Source organism: Pelophylax lessonae (genome assembly GCF_965119305.1).
Source record: "Pelophylax lessonae genome assembly, chromosome: 3".
NCBI classification, from domain to species: Eukaryota; Metazoa; Chordata; class Amphibia; order Anura; family Ranidae; genus Pelophylax; species Pelophylax lessonae.
In genome coordinates this window covers 417,134,249-417,156,169 of record NC_138770.1, presented here as the reverse complement: position 1 = coordinate 417,156,169, position 21,921 = coordinate 417,134,249, and the positions used below count along the sequence as shown (strand labels likewise).

At 36.2% G+C, this 21,921-nt stretch overlaps 1 protein-coding gene and 1 long non-coding RNA gene across 2 annotated transcripts in view; both read left to right on the top strand.

The window, feature by feature from the left end:
* The window catches only part of LOC309550556 (uncharacterized protein), a 263,513-nt gene that overhangs the window by 18,571 nt on the left and 223,021 nt on the right, over positions 1-21,921 (top strand). The window contains exons 15-27 of the mRNA XM_082250908.1: positions 3,258-3,305; positions 3,413-3,460; positions 6,056-6,103; positions 6,213-6,260; positions 6,363-6,410; positions 6,677-6,724; positions 6,834-6,881; positions 6,990-7,037; positions 7,981-8,028; positions 8,138-8,185; positions 8,296-8,343; positions 16,070-16,117; positions 16,227-16,274. Coding sequence (XP_082107034.1) covers positions 3,258-3,305; positions 3,413-3,460; positions 6,056-6,103; positions 6,213-6,260; positions 6,363-6,410; positions 6,677-6,724; positions 6,834-6,881; positions 6,990-7,037; positions 7,981-8,028; positions 8,138-8,185; positions 8,296-8,343; positions 16,070-16,117; positions 16,227-16,274 — 624 coding nt within the window. The remainder of the gene's footprint in view (positions 1-3,257; positions 3,306-3,412; positions 3,461-6,055; positions 6,104-6,212; positions 6,261-6,362; positions 6,411-6,676; positions 6,725-6,833; positions 6,882-6,989; positions 7,038-7,980; positions 8,029-8,137; positions 8,186-8,295; positions 8,344-16,069; positions 16,118-16,226; positions 16,275-21,921) is intronic.
* On the top strand, positions 14,607-14,969 carry LOC309551621. The gene is made up of 3 exons (XR_014225100.1): positions 14,607-14,656; positions 14,766-14,813; positions 14,922-14,969. It is a non-coding gene; the product is annotated as an uncharacterized lncRNA (long non-coding RNA).

Sequence of the window (21,921 nt, the reverse complement as noted above, 5' to 3'; positions counted from 1 at the left end):
GAGCAAAGTAAACATAGAAAGATATTTCTAACTGTTACATCTATGAAAATTAACTTTGCTACAATGTGGGTGGGGCAAATGTAGAAAGATATTTGTACTAGTATACATTATTGTACTATGCAGAGACACCAGACAAAAAAACAGAGAAGGTATCTGCAGAACCCCAAAAAGGTAAATTATTCATAGTACGTGTAAGTCATGAAGGTGAAGGCGACTATAATGTGAGTGAGGTAAATGCAGAAATACATTTTTAACTATTACACCCAATTTACTATGCAGAGCAACCAGAGAAGAAATTAGAAAAGGTGATTGCGGAAACCAAAAAAGGTAAATCACTCATAGCACTTATAAATCAAGATTAAGGTAGTTATAATGTGAGTAGAGTAAATGCAGCAAGATATTTTGAAATAATAATCCTTATTTTACTATACAGAGACACCAGAGAAGAAACCGGAAAAAGTATCTGCAGAACCCAAAAAAGGTAATCACGCATCAGAACTGATTTTTTAAATTGTATAGGGTTGTTATAATATTAGTGTGGCAAATGCAGAAAGATATTTTGAAATATTACATCTTATCTGACTATTCAGAGATATCAGAGAAGAAATCAGAAAAGGTATCGGTGGTACCCAAAAAAGGTAAACCACCTATTTACTTAAAATAAATTAACCACTTCAGCTCCAGAAGGTTTTACCCCCTTCCTGACCAGAGCACTTTTTGCAATTTGGCACTGCGCTGTTTTACCTGGTAGTTGCGTGGTCATGCAACTCTGTACCCAAACAAAATTTGTGTTTTTCCCCCCCCCCCCCCAACAAATAGAGCTTTGATTTGGTGGTATTTACTATATAAATGTAAAAATACAAAAAATGTTTTAAAAAAATATCATTTCTACTTTTTGATATAAAAAAATCCAATAAACTCAATTTGTGTCATACATTTAGGCCAAAATGTTTTCGGCCACATGCCTTGGGTAAAAAAAAAAAATTCAAAAATCATAAATTTATTGGTTTTATAGCATCTACAAACTATGGTACATTTACTTGAATTTAAGCAGCTTTTAGTTTATGACTGCCTATCTCATTTCTTGAGGTGCTAAAATGTCAGGGCAATACAACCCCCCACCAAATTACCCCTTTTTGGAAAGTAGATACCCCAAGGAATTTGCTGAGAGGCATGTTGAGCCCATTGAATATTTTTTTTTTTGTCACAAGTGATTGCAAAATGAAAAAAAAAAAATGTACACAAAGTATGGGGATACCCCATATGTGAGACTTTTTGGGAGGCTAGCCGCGTAAAGGACCCAAAAAACCACCAACTTCAGAATTTCAAAGGCGTAATTTTTTACTTCCTCACTACCTATCACAGTTTCGGAGGCCATGAAATGTCAAGATAGCACAACCCCCACCCCCTGAGCCTCCCCCAATTGACCCTATTTTGGAAAGTAGACACCTCAAGCTATTTGTTAAGGGGCATGTTGAGTCCATGGAATATTTTATATTTTGCCATAAGTTTTGGAAAAATTAGAAACATTTTGTTTTTTTTACACAACGTTGTTAATGAAATGGTCTATTGCTTACACATGCCATGAGTATATGTGAAATGACACCCCAGAATACATTCTGCTGCTTCTCCTGAGTATGGGGATACCCCATGTGTGAGGCTTTTTGACATTCTAGCCGTATACAGGACCCAAAAAACCAATCACACTTCAAGCTTTCTAAGGGAGTAAATTGTTGATTTCACTCCACACTACCTATCACAGTTTAAGAGGCCATTAAATGCCAAGATAGCACAAAATCCTCCAAATGATGCCTTTACAGAAAGTAGATACTCCAAGCTATTTTCTGAAAGGCATATTGAGTATTTTACAGATCTCACTTTTTGTCACAAAGTTTTGAAAATGGAAAAAAAATAAACATTTTCCTTTTCTTTCTTCGTTTTCCAAAACCAATGAGAGCTGCAAAATACTCACCATGCCTCTTAGCAAATACCTAGGGTGTCTACTTTCGGAAATTGGGTCATTTGGGGGGTTTTGTGCTATCTTGGCATTTCATGGCCCCCATAACCAGGATAGGAAATGTGGAGTGAAATCAGCAATTTATGCCCTTAGAAAGCCTGAAGGCAATGATTGGTTTTTGGGGTCCTGTACATGGCTAGACTGCCAAAAAGTCTCACACATGTGGTATCCCAGTACTCAGGATAAGCAGCAGAATGCATTTTGGCATGTAATTTCCCAAAACCTGTGACGAAATATAAAATATTCCATGGATTCAACATGCCTCTCAGCGAAAAGCTTGGAGTGTCTACTTTCCGAAATGGGGTAATTTGGGGGGGGGTTGTGCTATCTTGACATTTCATGGCCTCCGAAACTGTGATAGGTAGTTAGGAAGTAAAATGAGCAATTTACGCCCTTAGAAAGCCTGAAGGTGGCGATTGTTTTTTGGGGTCCTGTACACGGCTAGGCTCATAAAAAGTCTCACACATGTGGTATCCCTGTGTGAATAATATATAATTTAGTGACAACTTTGTGTGATCAAAGATATTGATCCCCTCAGACACTATACTAGTAATGGAGGTATATATTGTGTGCGTTAATGTCACTGGCAATCAAAGGGGTAAAATCTGTCACTATTTATAATTGACCCTAACTGACGCTGATGCTGACACTAACTGGTGTCACTCATAACACTAATACAGTGATCAGAAAAAGAGATCTGTACACTTTACTAATGACACTGTGACAGGGAGTGAAAGGGTTAACTGGGGGCGGATCAGGCTATACTAAGACTGACACTGATGCTAACTAGCGTCATCTGTGACACTAATACAGTGATCAGTAACTTATCTGTACACTGTATATAGTGACACTGTGATCAGTTCTGAACCAAATCAGATCACGGCGGGGTCAGCAGGCATGTGTACCCCCTACCCGTGGGCATGCATTACGTACCTGTACGTAATTTTGCACAGCTGGGCTGCCCTGCCACAGTATATATGCAGTGGGCGGTCCGGAACTGGTTACAGGTGTTACAGTTTATTTGAAATGGAGTAAACGCAGAAATATATTTTGAAAGTTTAAACCTTATCTTACTACACAGAGACACCAGAGAAGAAATTAGAAAAAGTACATGTGAAACCCAAAAAAGGTAATCACTTGTCATCAGTACTGCATTGTTAATGTGAAAAGGTAGATATAATGTGAGCAAGGTAAACATGGACAGATATTTTGAATAATTACACCTTATTTTACTCTATAGAGACACCAGAGAAGAAATTAGAAAAGGTATCTGTGGAATCCCAAAAAGGTAATCATTCATAGTACTTGTAAACAGTGAAGATAAAGGTTGTTATAATATAAGAGGGTAATGCAGAAGAATAGTTTAAAGCCATTATACATTATTTTACTATGCAGAGACACCAAAGAAGAAACCAGAAAAGGTATCTGTGGAAACCAAAAAAGGTAATCAGTCATTAATACTTAAAAAATTGGGGGATTCCGCGCTAATGGATGAAAGAAAGAATGGCTGCAGCCTATCTCAAAATATAATGTGAAAGCTATATTCAGATATGTGATGGGTGGTGAGGTGGGTGGCGCTGCCAAATATAGTGTCTCAATCAGTAATGATGGTGAATCAGATACGGTATATCATTGAAAAAAAACAATTTAACCACTTGCCGACTGCCGCAAGTACATATACTGCGGCGGTCAGCCCCTCACAGGCAAAGTGATGTACCGGCACGTCACTAGCCTGTGAGGCTCTGGGGAGCGAGTGCGCGCCGCCGGAGGTCACGGAAGCCCCCCCACGCGTGTGAGCGGCAGACCCAATGTCCGCCACTCACTCACGATCATCCGTGACAGCGGGAGAAAGGCAGGCGGCTAGTGTAAACAAGCTGCCTGTCATTCTCCCCTGTGTAGGAACAGTGATCATACGGTTCTACTATGTAGGACCGTTGATCATAGTTCCTACACCTCAAGCCACAGCCAATCACAGTTAGAATCACGCCCCTAGGGACACACACAGCCCCTCCCTCTCAAAAAAGTTAACCCCTTCACTACCAGTGTCATTTTACAGTAACAGTGCATATGTATAGCACTGATTACTGTAGTAATGTCACTGGTAACCCCAAAAGTGTCAAAAATGTCAGTCAAGGGTCCGATCTGTCCGCCCCAATGTCGCAGTCCCGCAAAAAAAATCGCAGATCGCCGCCATTACGCGTTAAAAAAAAACAACAAAAATTACAAAAATCTTTCCCTTTGTTAGTAAACGCGATAACTTTTGCGCAAACCAATAAAAATACGCTTTTTGCAATTTTTTTTACCAAACATAGGTAGCATAAAACAAATTGGCAGAAAAAGTTAAAAAAAATTGATTTTTACATTTTTTTGGGGGGGAATTTCATATAAAAAATGTGAAAAATATTGTTATTTTTGCAAAATTGACGCTCTTTTTTTGTTTATAGCGCATGATCAAAAAATCGCACAGGTGATCAAATACCACCAAAAGAAAGCTCTGTTTGTGGGAAAAAAAGGACATCAAATTAGTTTAGGTACAGCGCCGCACGACCGTGCAATTGTCCGTTAAAGTCACGCAGTGCCGAATCGCAAAATACCCCCTGGTCAGGAAGGGGGTAAAATCTTCCGGGGCTTAAGTGGTTAAATATTAATAAATACAGCAAAACCAATGGCTAAAACAGTAAATATATGCACAATAATAAATAGTGAGTAGATGCAGTAAAAGTGACAGTGATCATGTTAAATTGATATAAAATTTAAATAAATAAATATATATATATATATATATATATATATATATATATATATATATGTATATATATATATATATATATATATATATATATATATATATATATATATATATATAAATGTATATATATATAAAATTAATATATACGAATAAACGCAGTAAATAAGGAACTAGGTGTAGTGTAGTGAAACAATATTGATAAATAAATAAAATAATCAAGAACATTGTCTGGAACCTGCCTACACTATTGATGGATGCATTGCTTATATGAGGAGATACCGTTTATATTACCTTTATACATCTATGGGAAAATTGATTCGAGATTAACCCCTGAGGAGAGTGGAGAGTGGAGTGCGGGATTCGCCTGGCTGAGAGGTCTACCCTAATACTTATACACTGGTTACCCCTGTGGGGTGCCTCCCTCTGGTGAGTGCGGGAATTATCAAGGGGGGAGCACTGGTTTCCTCACCCGGCACCCGCGTCCTGGACCACCTCGGGATTCAGATTTCTAATTTCCCTTGAAGCCTCATCCACTTGCATACCACTTATGAACTTTCACCTTAATTTCTTAGGATCCGTTTCTATATATATAATTTGGTTATGGACTGCTTTATTAGATTTCTTATATCCAATTTATACATATAATTATATGTGTATATATTATATATCCTTTTTTGCTTTTTCACTTTTTTCCACTAATTCACTTGTTATATCGTATTATCACATCTGAGATTTTTTCTTTCTCAGGTCACTTTATACTATTTATTCAGTATTTTTTTCTGCCAATTGATCAATTGGATTTACCTAGCAACCAGCTAGTTTGCTCACGCTGTTCTTGATTATTTTATTTATTTATTAATATTTTTTCACTACACTTTACCACTTGGAACCCACCTAGTTCCTTATTTACTGCATTTATTCATATATATGAATTTTTTTATATATACATTTATATATATATATATCTATTTATTTAAATTTTATATCAATTTAACACAGTCACTGTCACTTTTACTGCATCTACTCACTATTTATAATTGTGCATATATTTACTGTTTTAACCATTGGTTTTACTGTATTTATTTATATTATTTTTTTTTTTTTTCAATGATATACCGTATCTGATTCACCATCATTACTGATTGAGACACTAAATTTGGCAGCGCCACCCACCTCACCACCCATCACAGTCATTAATACTGCACTTATAAATTGGAAAGGTGGTATAATGTAAGGCAGGTAAATGCAGCAATATATTTTGAACTATTAATCCTTATTTTAATATACAGAGACTCCAGAGAAGAAACCTGAAAAAGTATCTGTAGAACCCAAGAAAGGTAATTACTCATCAGTACTGTGTTTGTAATTGTAAACTGTAAAGGGTTGTTATATTAGAGTATACGCAGAAAGATATTTTGAACTATGTCTTCTTATTTGACTATTCAGATATATCAGAGAAGAAATTAGAAAAGGTATCTGTGGAACCCAAAAAAGGTAAATCACTTATTTACTTAAAATAAGCTAGGAGGTTTATATTGTGAGTTGAGTAAATGCAGAAAGATATTTTTAACAATTAAATGTTATCTTACTACACAGAGACACCAGAGAAGAAATTAGAAAAAGTTCCTGTAGAACTCAAAAAAGGTAATCACTAATCAGTATTGCTTCGTGAAATGGTGTGAAAGGTAGATATAAAGTGAGCAAGGTAAACATAGAAAGATATTTTGAACTATGTCATCTTATTTAACTATTCAGAGTTATCAGAGAAGAAATTAGAAAAGGTATCTGTGGAACCCAAAAAAGGTAACCATTTATGTTACTTGTAGGTCGTGAAGATGAAGGTTGTTATAATGTAAGTGAGGTTAACGTAGAAGAATATTTTAAACTATTATAAATCATTTTACTTGCAGCGACACCAGAGAAGAAACCAGAAAAGGTATCTGTGGAAACCAAAAAAGGTAATCACTCATTAGTATCACACTTGTAAATTAAAAAGACAGTTATAATGTTAGGGAGGTAAATTGCGGAAATAGATTTTGAACTATTAATCCTTATTTCACTACACAGAGACTCCAGAGAAGAAATCTGAAAAAGTATCTCCAGAACCCAAGAAAGGTAATCACTCATCAGTACTGAATTTGAAAACTGTAAAGGTTGTTATAAAATGAGTACAGCAAATGCAGAAAGATATTTTGAACTATTATATATTATTTGATTATACAGAGATACCAGAGAAGAAATTAGAAAAGGTATCTGCAGAACCCCAAAAAGGTACGTCATTCATACTACTTCTGAGTTGTAAAAATGAAGCTGGTTAAAATGTGAGTTGGGTGAATGCAGAAAGGTATTTGAAATAATTCCACCTTACCTCTTCAACAAGGTGTGTGCAATAATTTACCCATAGAGGTCTTTGATACTTTGCTACCTTACCTTATACCTACAAATTGGAGCCATTATAACCTGTGTTTGGTGGAACTTCTTTATATAAGGAACAATCTCAAGGGCATAGAGGACCTGAGGGAGGAGTACAGATTTTCTAAGGCTGATCTCTTCAAGTTGATTAGTGTAAGGCATTTTATTTTGACCTCCCCTTCTCCCCAGATTTAGTTCCACCTTAAAATGTGGCAATTTTATGAGCAACCCCTCACCCCCTTAAAAGTATCCCATATTTTTATAATGTTTTGCAGAATAAGGAGAATGACCTGCAAAATACATGTACAGTATCCAAATGGCTCTCCGCTTATTATTATTCATATGCCATTGTCTTCTGGATGATAATATTTCGATAGCCGCTAAACTTACCATTATGAGACATTGGAAAAGGGAGCTGGCTCTCAATCTATTGGAAATTATAGCCACTATTCAGGCACATTATTCCTTTGAAAGTTTGCTTGCTCTTAGAACAGACTCACTGGTAACATTTGAGAAAGCTTAGCAACCTTTGCTCCTCTGGAATTACAAATAACCTATTGATGTACACCTCTGTAAAGTAGTACTTGAAAAAAAACCTCTACTTCCTTTTATACCACAGTATCATTCCTATATCTAAGATATGTATGGATAACATAAGGCCCTATGAGGCTAGCTGCTTTGTTATTTTTTTCCTTCCGTGTCCTACCTTCAGTTGCAGGTTCACTTATTCTCTTAAATGTAATTTAAAAAAAGTATTGAAAAGAAAGATATTTGAACTAATATAAAATATTTTACTACACAGAGACACCTAAGATAAAACTGGACAAGGTATCTGCAGAACCCAAAAAAGGTAAATCATTCTTAGTACTTAAAAGTCATGAAGATAAAGGTGGCTATAATGTGAGTGAGGTAAAGGCAAAAAGATATTTTGAGCTATTATACATTATTTTACTATGCAGAGACACCAGAGAAGAAACCAGAAAAGGTATCTGTGGAAACCAAAAAAGGTAATCGCTGATTAGTATCACACTTGTATATCGCAAAGGCAGTTATAATGTAAGGGAGGTAAATTGCAGCAATATATTTTGAACTATTATTCCTTTTTTTCACTATACAGAGACTCCAGAGAAGAAATCTGAAAAAGTATCTGCAGAACCCAAGAAAGGTAATCAGTCATCATTACTGCATTTGTAAACTGTAAAGGCTATTATAAAAAGAGTACAGCAAATGCAGAAAGATATTTTAAACTATTATATATTATTTGACTATACAGAGATACCAGAGAAGAAATTAGAAAAAGTCTCTGCAGAACCCCAAAAAGGTAAGTCATTTATAGTACTTCTGAGTCGTAAAAATTAAGCTGGTTAAAATGTGAGTCGGGTGAACGCAAAAAGATATTTGAACTAATTACGACTCATCTCTTCAACAAGGTGTGTGTAATAATTTACCCATAGAGGGCTTTAGTACTTTGCTACCCTACCTGAAACTGACAAATTGGAGCCATTATAACCTATGTTTGGTGGAACATCTTTATATAGGGAACAATCTCTAGGGCATAAGTAAATGCTGGTGTAATATCAGACTACCCAATATTTTTCTAACAATTTTCAAATATTTTTCACATAATTTGCACATTTGCACTTTTTTCCAAGTATACCTATTTTTTGCGCTGTGTACTATCTAACCAATCTCTAGGGCATAGAGCAGTGATGGCAAACCTTGGTACCCCAGATGTTTTAGAACTACATTTCCTATGATGCTCAACTTCACACCAGATTGCATCAGCATCATGGCAAATGTAGTTCTAAAACATCTGGGGTGCCAAGTTTCGCCATCACTGGCATAGAGGATCTGTAGGAGGAATATGGACTCTCTAAAGCTGATTTCTTGATTTCTTTAAGTTGATTAGTATAAATATTTTAATTTTGACCCCCCCCCCCGATTCAGTTCCCCCTCAAAATGTGGCAATTTTATGAGCAAACCCCTCACCCCCTTAAAAGTATCTCACACTTTTATAATATTTTGCAGAATAAGTTAACGCTTACTAACCCCCCCCCCCATCCTTACCTGGGAGAATGACCTGCAAAATGCATACACAGTATCCCAATGGCTCTCCACTCATCATTATTTATATGTCATTTCCCATTACTTTAACCACTGGGATCTTGCACAGAAAATTGTAGCCCGGGGGTACCTCGCTTCCTACCACATAGCCCAGTTTTCTTCTTCTGGATCCTCTCTGTGCTGACAAGGTTGTGGCCAAGTTTGTAATTTATTGCATATCCTCTGGACCTGGAAAAATCTACATAGCTTCTGGCGGAGTGTGTTCCAGCTCATTTCTCGTGTCTCTGGAATCCTTACAAGCCCCGAGACAGCTTTGGCTTTTTTAAATCTAGGGATAGATGAGTTCCCCATTGTTTTCCGAATGATACTCTCTTGTATTTTGATGGCTGCCAAACTTACTATTACGAGACATTGGAAAAGAGAGCTCACACCCAATCTTTTGGAAGTCATAGCCACTATTCAGACACATTATTACTTTTATTACTTTGAAAGTTTACTTTCTCTTGGAACAGACTCACTGGTGACATTTGAGAAAGCTTGGCAACAATTGCTACTCTGGAATTACAAATAACCTATTGATGTACACCTCTGTATAGCAGTACGTGATTAAAAACATCTACTTCCTTTTATACCTCAGTATTATTTGCATTCATATGTGTAATATATATGTATACCATAATGCCCTGTGAGGCTACCTGCTTTGTTATTTTTTTTTTCCTTCCTTGTCCTATCTGCAGTTGCAGGTTCACTTATTCTCTTAAATGTAATTAAAAAAAGCATTGAAAAGAAAGATATTTGAACTAATATAAAATATTTTACTATACAGAGACACCTAAGAAAAAACTGGACAAGGTATCTGCAGAACGCAAAAAAGGTAATCATTTTTAGTACTTAAAAGTCATGGCGATGAAGGTGGCTATAATGTGAGTGAGGAAAAGGCAAAAAGATATTTTGAGCTATTATACATTATTTTATTATGCAGAGACACCAGAGAAGAAACCAGAAAAGGTATCTGTGGAAACCAAAAAAGGTAATTGCTCATTAGTATCGCACTTTTAAATTGTAAAGGCAGTTATAATCTAAGGGAGTAAATTGCAGAAATATATTTTGAACTATTAATCCTTATTTCACTCTACAGAGACTCCAGAGAAGAAACCTGAAAAAGTATCTCCAGAACCCAAAAAAGGTAATCACTCATCTTTACTGCATTTGCAAACTGTATAGGTTGTTTTAAAAAGAGTACAGCAAATGCAGAAAGAAATGTTAAACTATTACATATTATTTGACTATACAGAGATACCAGAGAAGAAGTTAGAAAAAGTATCTGCAGAACCCCAAAAAGGTAAATCATTATTAGTACTTCTGAGTCGTAAAAATTAAGCTGGTTAAAATGTGAGTTGGGTGAACGCAGAAAGGTATTTGAAATAATTCCACCTCACCTCTTCAACAAGGTGTGTGCAATAATTTACCCATAGAGGTCTTTGATACTTTGCTACCTTACCTTATACCTACAAATTGGAGCCATTATAACCTGTGTTTGGTGGAACTTCTTTATATAAGGAACAATCTCAAGGGCATAGAGGACCTGAGGGAGGAGTACAGATTTTCTAAGGCTGATCTCTTCAAGTTGATTAGTGTAAGGCATTTTATTTTGACCTCCCCTTCTCCCCAGATTTAGTTCCACCTTAAAATATGGCAATTTTATGAGCAACCCCTCACCCCCTTAAAAGTATCCCATATTTTTATAATGTTTTGCAGAATAAGGAGAATGACCTGCAAAATACATGTACAGTATCCCAATGGCTCTCCGCTTATTATTATTCATATGCCATTGTCTTCTGGATGATAGTATTTCGATGGCCGCTAAACTTACCATTATGAGACATTGGAAAAGGGAGCTGGCTCCCAATCTATTGGAAATTATAGCGACTATTCAGGCACATTATTCCTTTGAAAGTTTGCTTGCTCTTAGAACAGACTCACTGGTAATATTTAAGAAAGCTTAGCAACCATTGCTCCTCTGGAATTACAAATAACCTATTGATGTACACCTCTGTATAGTAGTACGTGAAAAAAAAACCTCTACTTCCTTTTATACCACAGTATCATTCCTATATCTAAGATATGTATGGATACCATAAGGCCCTGTAAGACTAGCTGCTTTGTTATTTTTTTCCTTCCGTGTCCGACCTTCAGTTGTAGGTTCACTTATTCTCTTAAATGTAATTAAAAAAAAGTATTGAAAAGAAAGATATTTGAACTAATATAAAATATTTTACTACACAGAGACACCTAAGATAAAACTGGACAAGGTATCTGCAGAACCCAAAAAAGGTAAATCATTCTTAGTACTTAAAAGTCATGAAGATAAAGGTGGCTATAATGTGAGTGAGGTAAAGGCAAAAAGATATTTTGAGCTATTATACATTATTTTACTATGCAGAGACACCAGAAAAGAAACCAGAAAAGGTATCTGTGGAAACCAAAAAAGGTAATTGCTCATTAGTATCGCACTTGTAAATTGTAAAGGCAGTTATAATCTAAGGGAGTAAATTGCAGAAATATATTTTGAACTATTAATCCTTATTTCACTCTACAGAGACTCCAGAGAAGAAACCTGAAAAAGTATCTCCAGAACCCAAAAAAGGTAATCACTCATCTTTACTGCATTTGCAAAATGTATAGGTTGTTTTAAAAAGAGTACAGCAAATGCAGAAAGAAATGTTAAACTATTACATATTATTTGACTATACAGAGATACCAGAGAAGAAGTTAGAAAAAGTATCTGCAGAACCCCAAAAAGGTAAATCATTTATAGTACTTCTGAGTCGTAAAAATTAAGCTGGTTAAAATGTGAGTTGGGTGAACGCAGAAAGGTATTTGAAATAATTCTACCTCACCTCTTCAACAAGGTGTGTGCAATAATTTACCCATAGAGGTCTTTGATACTTTGCTACCTTACCTTATACCTACAAATTGGAGCCATTATAACCTGTGTTTGGTGGAACTTCTTTATATAAGGAACAATCTCAAGGGCATAGAGGACCTGAGGGAGGAGTACAGATTTTCTAAGGCTGATCTCTTCAAGTTGATTAGTGAAAGGCATTTTATTTTGACCTCCCCTTCTCCCCAGATTTAGTTCCACCTTAAAATATGGCAATTTTATAAGCAACCCCTCACCCCCTTAAAAGTATCCCATATTTTTATAATGTTTTGCAGAATAAGGAGAATGACCTGCAAAATACATGTACAGTATCCCAATGGCTCTCCGCTTATTATTATTCATATGCCATTGTCTTCTGGATGATAGTATTTCGATGGCCGCTAAACTTACCATTATGAGACATTGGAAAAGGGAGCTGGCTCCCAATCTATTGGAAATTATAGCCACTATTCAGACACATTATTCCTTTGAAAGTTTGCTTGCTCTTAGAACAGACTCACTGGTAATATTTGAGAAAGCTTAGCAACCATTGCTCCTCTGGAATTACAAATAACCTATTGATGTACACCTCTGTATAGTAGTACGTGAAAAAAAAACCTCTACTTCCTTTTATACCACAGTATCATTCCTATATCTAAGATATGTATGGATACCATAAGGCCCTGTAAGACTAGCTGCTTTGTTATTTTTTTCCTTCCGTGTCCGACCTTCAGTTGTAGGTTCACTTATTCTCTTAAATGTAATTAAAAAAAAAGTATTGAAAAGAAAGATATTTGAACTAATATAAAATATTTTACTACACAGAGACACCTAAGATAAAACTGGACAAGGTATCTGCAGAACCCAAAAAAGGTAAATCATTCTTAGTACTTAAAAGTCATGAAGATAAAGGTGGCTATAATGTGAGTGAGGTAAAGGCAAAAAGATATTTTGAGCTATTATACATTATTTTACTATGCAGAGACACCAGAGAAGAAACCAGAAAAGGTATCTGTGGAAACCAAAAAAGGTAATTGCTCATTAGTATCGCATTTGTAAATTGTAAAGGCAGTTATAATCTAAGGGAGTAAATTGCAGAAATATATTTTGAACTATTAATCCTTATTTCACTCTACAGAGACTCCAGAGAAGAAACCTGAAAAAGTATCTCCAGAACCCAAAAAAGGTAATCACTCATCATTACTGCATTTGCAAACTGAATAGGTTGTTTTAAAAAGAGTACAGCAAATGCAGAAAGAAATGTTAAACTATTACATATTATTTGACTATACAGAGATACCAGAGAAGAAGTTAGAAAAAGTATCTGCAGAACCCCAAAAAGGTAAATCATTTATAGTACTTCTGAGTCGTAAAAATTAAGCTGGTTAAAATGTGAGTTGGGTGAACGCAGAAAGGTATTTGAAATAATTCCACCTCACCTCTTCAACAAGGTGTGTGCAATAATTTACCCATAGAGGTCTTTGATACTTTGCTACCTTACCTTATACCTACAAATTGGAGCCATTATAACCTGTGTTTGGTGGAACTTCTTTATATAAGGAACAATCTCAAGGGCATAGAGGACCTGAGGGAGGAGTACAGATTTTCTAAGGCTGATCTCTTCAAGTTGATTAGTGTAAGGCATTTTATTTTGACCTCCCCTTCTCCCCAGATTTAGTTCCACCTTAAAATATGGCAATTTTATGAGCAACCCCTCACCCCCTTAAAAGTATCCCATATTTTTATAATGTTTTGCAGAATAAGGAGAATGACCTGCAAAATACATGTACAGTATCCCAATGGCTCTCCGCTTATTATTATTCATATGCCATTGTCTTCTGGATGATAGTATTTCGATGGCCGCTAAACTTACCATTATGAGACATTGGAAAAGGGAGCTGGCTCCCAATCTATTGGAAATTATAGCCACTATTCAGGCACATTATTCCTTTGAAAGTTTGCTTGCTCTTAGAACAGACTCACTGGTAATATTTGAGAAAGCTTAGCAACCATTGCTCATCTGGAATTACAAATAACCTATTGATGTACACCTCTGTATAGTAGTACGTGAAAAAAAAACCTCTACTTCCTTTTATACCACAGTATCATTCCTATATCTAAGATATGTATGGATACCATAAGGCCCTGTAAGACTAGCTGCTTTGTTATTTTTTTTCCTTCCGTGTCCGACCTTCAGTTGTAGGTTCACTTATTCTCTTAAATGTAATTAACAAAAGTATTGAAAAGAAAGATATTTGAACTAATATAAAATATTTTACTACACAGAGACACCTAAGATAAAACTGGACAAGGTATCTGCAGAACCCAAAAAAGGTAAATCATTCTTAATACTTAAAAGTCATGAAGATAAAGGTGGCTATAATGTGAGTGAGGTAAAGGCAAAAAGATATTTTGAGCTATTATACATTATTTTACTATGCAGAGACACCAGAGAAGAAACCAGAAAAGGTATCTGTGGAAACCAAAAAAGGTAATCGCTGATTAGTATCGCACTTGTAACTTGCAAAGGCAGTCATAATGTAAGGGAGGTAAATTGCAGCAATATATTTTGAACTATTATTCCTTATTTCACTATACAGAGACTCCAGAGAAGAAACCTGAAAAAGTATCTGCAGAACCCAAGAAAGGTAATCAGTCATCATTACTGCATTTGTAAACTGTAAAGGTTATTACAAAAACAGTACAGCAAATGCAGAAAGATATTTTAAACTATTATATATTATTTGACTATACAGAGATACCAGAGAAGAAATTAGAAAAAGTCTCTGCAGAACCCCAAAAAGGTAAGTCATTTATAGTACTTCTGAGTCATAAAAATTAAGTTGGTTAAAATGTGAGTCGGGTGAACGCAGAAAGGTATTTGAAATAATTCCACCTCACCTCTTCAACAAGGTGTGTGCAATAATTTACCCATAGAGGTCTTTGATACTTTGCTACCTTACCTTATACCTACAAATTGGAGCCATTATAACCTGTGTTTGGTGGAACTTCTTTATATAAGGAACAATCTCAAGGGCATAGAGGACCTGAGGGAGGAGTACAGATTTTCTAAGGCTGATCTCTTCAAGTTGATTAGTGTAAGGCATTTTATTTTGACCTCCCCTTCTCCCCAGATTTAGTTCCACCTTAAAATATGGCAATTTTATGAGCAACCCCTCACCCCCTTAAAAGTATCCCATATTTTTATAATGTTTTGCAGAATAAGGAGAATGACCTGCAAAATACATGTACAGTATCCCAATGGCTCTCCGCTTATTATTATTCATATGCCATTGTCTTCTGGATGATAGTATTTCGATGGCCGCTAAACTTACCATTATGAGACATTGGAAAAGGGAGCTGGCTCCCAATCTATTGGAAATTATAGCCACTATTCAGGCACATTATTCCTTTGAAAGTTTGCTTGCTCTTAGAACAGACTCACTGGTAATATTTGAGAAAGCTTAGCAACCATTGCTCCTCTGGAATTACAAATAACCTATTGATGTACACCTCTGTATAGTAGTACGTGAAAAAAAAACCTCTACTTCCTTTTATACCACAGTATCATTCCTATATCTAAGATATGTATGGATACCATAAGGCCCTGTAAGACTAGCTGCTTTGTTATTTTTTTCCTTCCGTGTCCGACCTTCAGTTGTAGGTTCACTTATTCTCTTAAATGTAATTAAAAAAAGTATTGAAAAGAAAGATATTTGAACTAATATAAAATATTTTACTACACAGAGACACCTAAGATAAAACTGGACAAGGTATCTGCAGAACCCAAAAAAGGTAAATCATTCTTAGTACTTAAAAGTCATGAAGATAAAGGTGGCTATAATGTGAGTGAGGTAAAGGCAAAAAGATATTTTGAGCTATTATACATTATTTTACTATGCAGAGACACCAGAGAAGAAATCAGAAAAGGTATCTGTGGAAACCAAAAAAGGTAATCGCTGATTAGTATCGCACTTGTAACTTGCAAAGGCAGTCATAATGTAAGGGAGGTAAATTGCAGCAATAGATTTTGAACTATTATTCCTTATTTCACTATACAGAGACTCCAGAGAAGAAACCTGAAAAAGTATCTGCAGAACCCAAGAAAGGTAATCAGTCATCATTACTGCATTTGTAAACTGTAAAGGTTATTATAAAAACAGTACAGCAAATGCAGAAAGATATTTTAAACTATTATATATTATTTGACTATACAGAGATACCAGAGAAGAAATTAGAAAAAGTCTCTGCAGAACCCCAAAAAGGTAAGTCATTTATAGTACTTCTGAGTCATAAAAATTAAGTTGGTTAAAATGTGAGTCGGGTGAACGCAAAAAGATATTTGAACTAATTACGACCCATCTCTTCCACAAGGTGTGTGTAATAATTTACCCATAGAGGTCTTTAGTACTTTGCTACCCTACCTGAAACGGACAAATTGGAGCCATTATAACCTATGTTTGGTGGAACATCTTTATGTAGGGAACAATCTCTAGGGCATAAGTAAATGCTGGTGTAATATCAGACTACCCAATATTTTTCTAACAATTTTCAAATATTTTTCACATATTTTGCACATTTGCATTTTTTTCCCAAGTATACCTATTTTTTGCGCTGTGTACTATCTAACCAATCTCTAGGGCATAGAGCAGTGATGGCAAACCTTGGTACCCCAGATGTTTTAGAACTACATTTCCTATGATGCTCAACTTCACACCAGATTGCATCAGCATCATGGGAAATGTAGTTCGAAAACATCTGGGGTGCCAAGTTTCGCCATCACTGGCATAGAGGATCTGTAGGAGGAATATGGACTCTCAAAAGCTGATTTCTTTAAGTTGATTAGTATAAATATTTTAATTTTGACCCCCCCCCCCCCCCGATTCAGTTCCCCCTCAAAATGTGGCAATTTTATGAGCAAACCCCTCACCCCCTTAAAAGTATCTCACACTTTTATAATATTTTGCAGAATAAGTTAACGCTTACTAACCCCCCCCCCCATCCTTACCTGGGAGAATGACCTGCAAAATGCATACACAGTATCCCAATGGCTCTCCACTCATAATTATTTATATGTAATTTCCCATTACTTTAACCACTGGGATCTTGCACAGAAAATTGTAGCCCGAGGGTACCTCGCTTCCTACCACATAGCCCAGTTTTCTTCTTCTGGATCCTCTCTGTGCTGACAAGGTTGTGGCCAAGTTTGTAATTTATTGCATATCCTCTGGACCTGGAAAAATCTACATAGCTTCTGGCGGAGTGTGTTCCAGCTCATTTCTAGTGTCTCTGGAATCCTTACAAGCCCCGAGACAGCTTTGGCTTTTTTAAATCTAGGGATAGATGAGTTCCCCATTGTTTTCCAAATGATAATCTCTAGTATTTTGATGGCCGCCAAACTTACTATTACGAGACATTGGAAAAGAGAGCTCACACCCAATCTTTTGGAAGTCATAGCCACTATTCAGACACATTATTACTTTCAAAGTTTACTTGCTCTTGGAACAGACTCACTGGTGACATTTGAGAAAGCTTGGCAACCATTGCTACTCTGGAATTACAAATAACCTATTGATGTACACCTCTGTATAGCAGTACGTGATTAAAAACATCTACTTCCTTTTAAACCTCAGTATTATTTGCATTCATATGTGTGATATATATGTATACCATAATGCCCTGTGAGGCTACCTGCTTTGTTATTTTTTTTTTCCTTCCTTGTCCTACCTGCATTTGCAGGTTCACTTATTCTCTTAAATGTAATTAAAAAATGTATTGAAAAGAAAGATATTTAAACTAATATAAAATATTTTACTATACAGAGACACCTAAGAAAAAACTGGACAAGGTATCTGCAGAACCCAAAAAAGGTAATCATTTTTAGTACTTAAAAGTCATGGCGATGAAGGTGGCTATAATGTGAGTGAGGTAAAGGCAAAAAGATATTTTGAGCTATTATACATTATTTTACTATGCAGAGACACCAGAGAAGAAACCAGAAAAGGTATCTGTGGAAACCAAAAAAGGTAATCGCTCATTAGTATCGCACTTGTAAATTGTAAAGGCAGTTATAATCTAAGGGAGGTAAATTGCAGCAATATATTTTGAACTATTAATCCTTATATAACTTTATAGAGACTCCAGAGAAGAAACCCGAAAAAGTATCTGCAGAACCCAAGAAAGGTAATCACTCATCATTACTGCATTTGTAAACTGTAAAGGTTATTATAAAAAGAGTACAGCAAATGCAGAAAGATATTTTAAACTATTATATATTATTTGACTATACAGAGATACCAGAGAAGAAATTAGAAAAAGTATCTGCAGAACCCCAAAAAGGTAAGTCATTTATAGTGAAAGGGGAGGAGCTGGTGTAAACTACCAACTGGAACCTGCTCAAATTAATGTGATGAATTGAATTGTTACTAAATTAAATTAAATGTGGATTTGTGTATTTTGTGAAATTGCTTTGAACCTTGTGAGCTGAAACATAAACGTGATGCACGTGGATAAATGCAAAGAATATAGAGGTATGGCGCTCAACAAAAAATGAATCACAATATATGTAAAATAAACCACAAACGTGCTAATAATGAGAGTGAATGTGCCAAACTTTTGTGCTCAATCGATAAAGAGTGACAATAAATAAATCAATCAAGTCTCTGGTGCTCAAAAACATCCAAACAGAAAGTCCAAAAAACAGCAGTTGATGGAAAAATCCTAGACTTGATATGAGTGTATTCCTTTAAAAGCCTCCACCTCCACAAGTTCACCCAGTGCAAGCAAATATATGTGATTACCAGAAATATAGGACCCCTTGATTATAGGGGGTCACTAAAGCATATTCCTTTCAACATGTGATCTGACCAGACCATACATCCTTGTTATATTAGCGCTTGGTGTAGACAAAACATTCTCTCACCATAAAGAGTATGTAGCCAGATCAAATGTTAGGACCAAGACATGAAATAGAGAGAAAAGAAAAGCTCTCATGGCGCAGTATCTCATGACAAAACCGTTTAATTGTTTAAAATCACACTTACTACATCCAAAGTATAAAAGAGCCTTCAATGCAGGAATCAGGGTTACAAGGGATAGGAACGCCGCTTCCGCGTTCCACCTGCGTTCTTCTTGACCGGAAGTTACGATCTCACGTTCCCGACATACGTTTCATCAGTCCGTGCTGACGTCATCAGGGGATCATGTGATCGTATCTTACCATAACATATTTATAGAGGCAGTAGTACGCCGGTGACCAATCCCCTTGCATCTTTACATAGGAACCGCCCAAACAGGAAGTTTGCTTAGTTCCATTTGTCAATTAGGGATGCTCACTAAGGACAATTGTAGCATTAATAATGGTTGATACTGCGGCAGCACTAAACCCTGCAAACGGAGCATAATCTCCATAATGCCAATATCCTAATAATTAACAATTGAATGGGATTGATCGAATATACCGGCCCCCCATGTACATTACACATGTATATTAATAAACCTTCTAAAAATACATGTAATACATATGTTAATAAATTACAATAAAAGCTACAATAAACATTTTGTGTTTATACAAATGTGGGTCAAGATGACACGTCGGCTATACTCAAAATTTTGATAACATGTAGAATTATAAATAAACAAATAAATAAATAAATAAACACTCCCTAGCAATAGATCTTTTTATAATTTATTAATTTGTGTTCATCCTTGTGCCGGCAGTGGTATATATTAAATTAGAATTAAAATTACATTTAATTTTAATTCAGCCAATTAATTAAATATTTTATTAAAAAGGTTTTAGATTAAAATATTAAAAGGTATGTAAGATAAATGAATTTGATAATATTAGATTAAACTACTATTCAAATACGGTATGTGCATACTGAAATATTAAAATAAGCTAGTTAAATGAAACGATGGAGGATAAGAGCCGTGAGTCGTAAAATTTAAGCTGGTTAAAATGTGAATCCTGTGAATGCAAAAAAATATTTGAACTAATAACGACTAGTGTTGAGCGAACACGGACTGTATTATTCGTGTTCATACCGAATAATTGGATTTTTGTTACCCGAACACGGACCCGAAAACTTTACTGTATGTTCGGGTTTAAAATCCGTGTTCGGTCATTTTATTTCCTGTTTTGTATGTAATGGCGCGCTTTTAATGGCAGGCTTTCAACAGCCAATCAACAAGCGTTTAACTGGTGTGTCTTAAGCCATCCCAGCCATGCCTACTAATGTATTAGTAGCTGTGATTGGCCATCTGAAGCATGTGACCATGTCTTTATAAGTTTGAGAGCCCCCAGCGCGCCGCGTCATTCTGCTGTAGTTAGGGACAGAGCACACATCATACGTGCTGGCTGCTGATTAGGGACAGACAGTGATTCTGTGAAAAATTGTGTCCGAAAAGAATGCAGGGACAGGTCGGAGTGCAGGCAGGGAGAGTTATTAGAGCATGTTAGGGCGAGGCTGGAGATTAGGCAGGGTCAGTCTTCTACATCGATTTTGCTGTGTGGGGGGTGGTGCATTGAACGATCTTATCGAGCATATTAGGGCCAGGCTGGAGAGATTAGGCAGGGACAGTATACATCAATTTTGCTGTGTGGGGGGTGGTGCAGTGAACAATCTTTTTGCCCTCACTTGAGCCCACTGAGGAGGAGGAGGAGGTGGAGGGAGAAAAAAATCTATTTTTATCAGTCAGTTGTGTGCTCAGCGTCTGCTATTGAGTGATTTTCAATTTCATACACTTTTTTCTATTCCACTATTCAATATACACCCTTTTGGGTTAAAAAAAATTAAATTGTGGCATAGTCTGTACTAATCTATTTAGAAATTACAAACTTAAAGGGGAATTTTCTTTTTTTTTTCCCTTCATAGCCTGCTGCAGAGCTGACTGACATAAGACACTGCTGTGTTCACATGTGCTATTGAAAAATCACCAATTTTATATCATATTTTCTATTCCGCTATTCAATCTACACCCTTTGGGGTAAAAAGAATTAAACTGCGGCATAGTCAGTATCGGTACGTGTGAGATACACCTTTCCAATTTTTGGGAGGCATCTTACACCGCCGAGGATTGCAGGGTGCTTCAGTTTGCCTCCTGCCTGTTCCGAACTCCTCCTACTCCTCATCCTGCCTTTAGGGTACAAAAAATAGTAATCGGGGCCTAGTCTGGGTCTGTACGTGTGAGATAGATACACCTTGGGACGCATCTTACACCGCCGAGGATTGCAGGGTGCTTCAGTTTGCCTCCTGCCTGTTCCGAACTCCTCCTACTCCTCATTCTGCCTTTAGGGTACAAAAAATAGTAATCGGGGCCTAGTCTGGGTCTGTACGTGTGAGATAGATACACCTTTTGATATCATATTTTCTATTCCGCTATTCAATCTACACCCTTGGGGTAAAAATAATTAAATTGCGGCATAGTCTGTATTGGTACATGTGAGATACACCTTTCCAATTTTTGGGGTGCATCTTACACCGCCGAGGATTGCAGGGTGCTTCAGTTTGCATCCTGCCTGTTCCGAACTCCTCCTACTCCTCATCCTGCCTTTAGGGTACAAAGAATAGTAATCGGGGCCTAGTCTGGGTCTGTACGTGTGAGATAGATACACCTTTTGATATCATATTTTCTATTCCGCTATTCAATCTACACCCTTGGGGTAAAAATAATTAAATTGCGGCATAGTCTGTATCGGTACGAGTGAGATACACCTTTCCAATTTTTGAGGCGCATCTTACACCGCCGAGGATT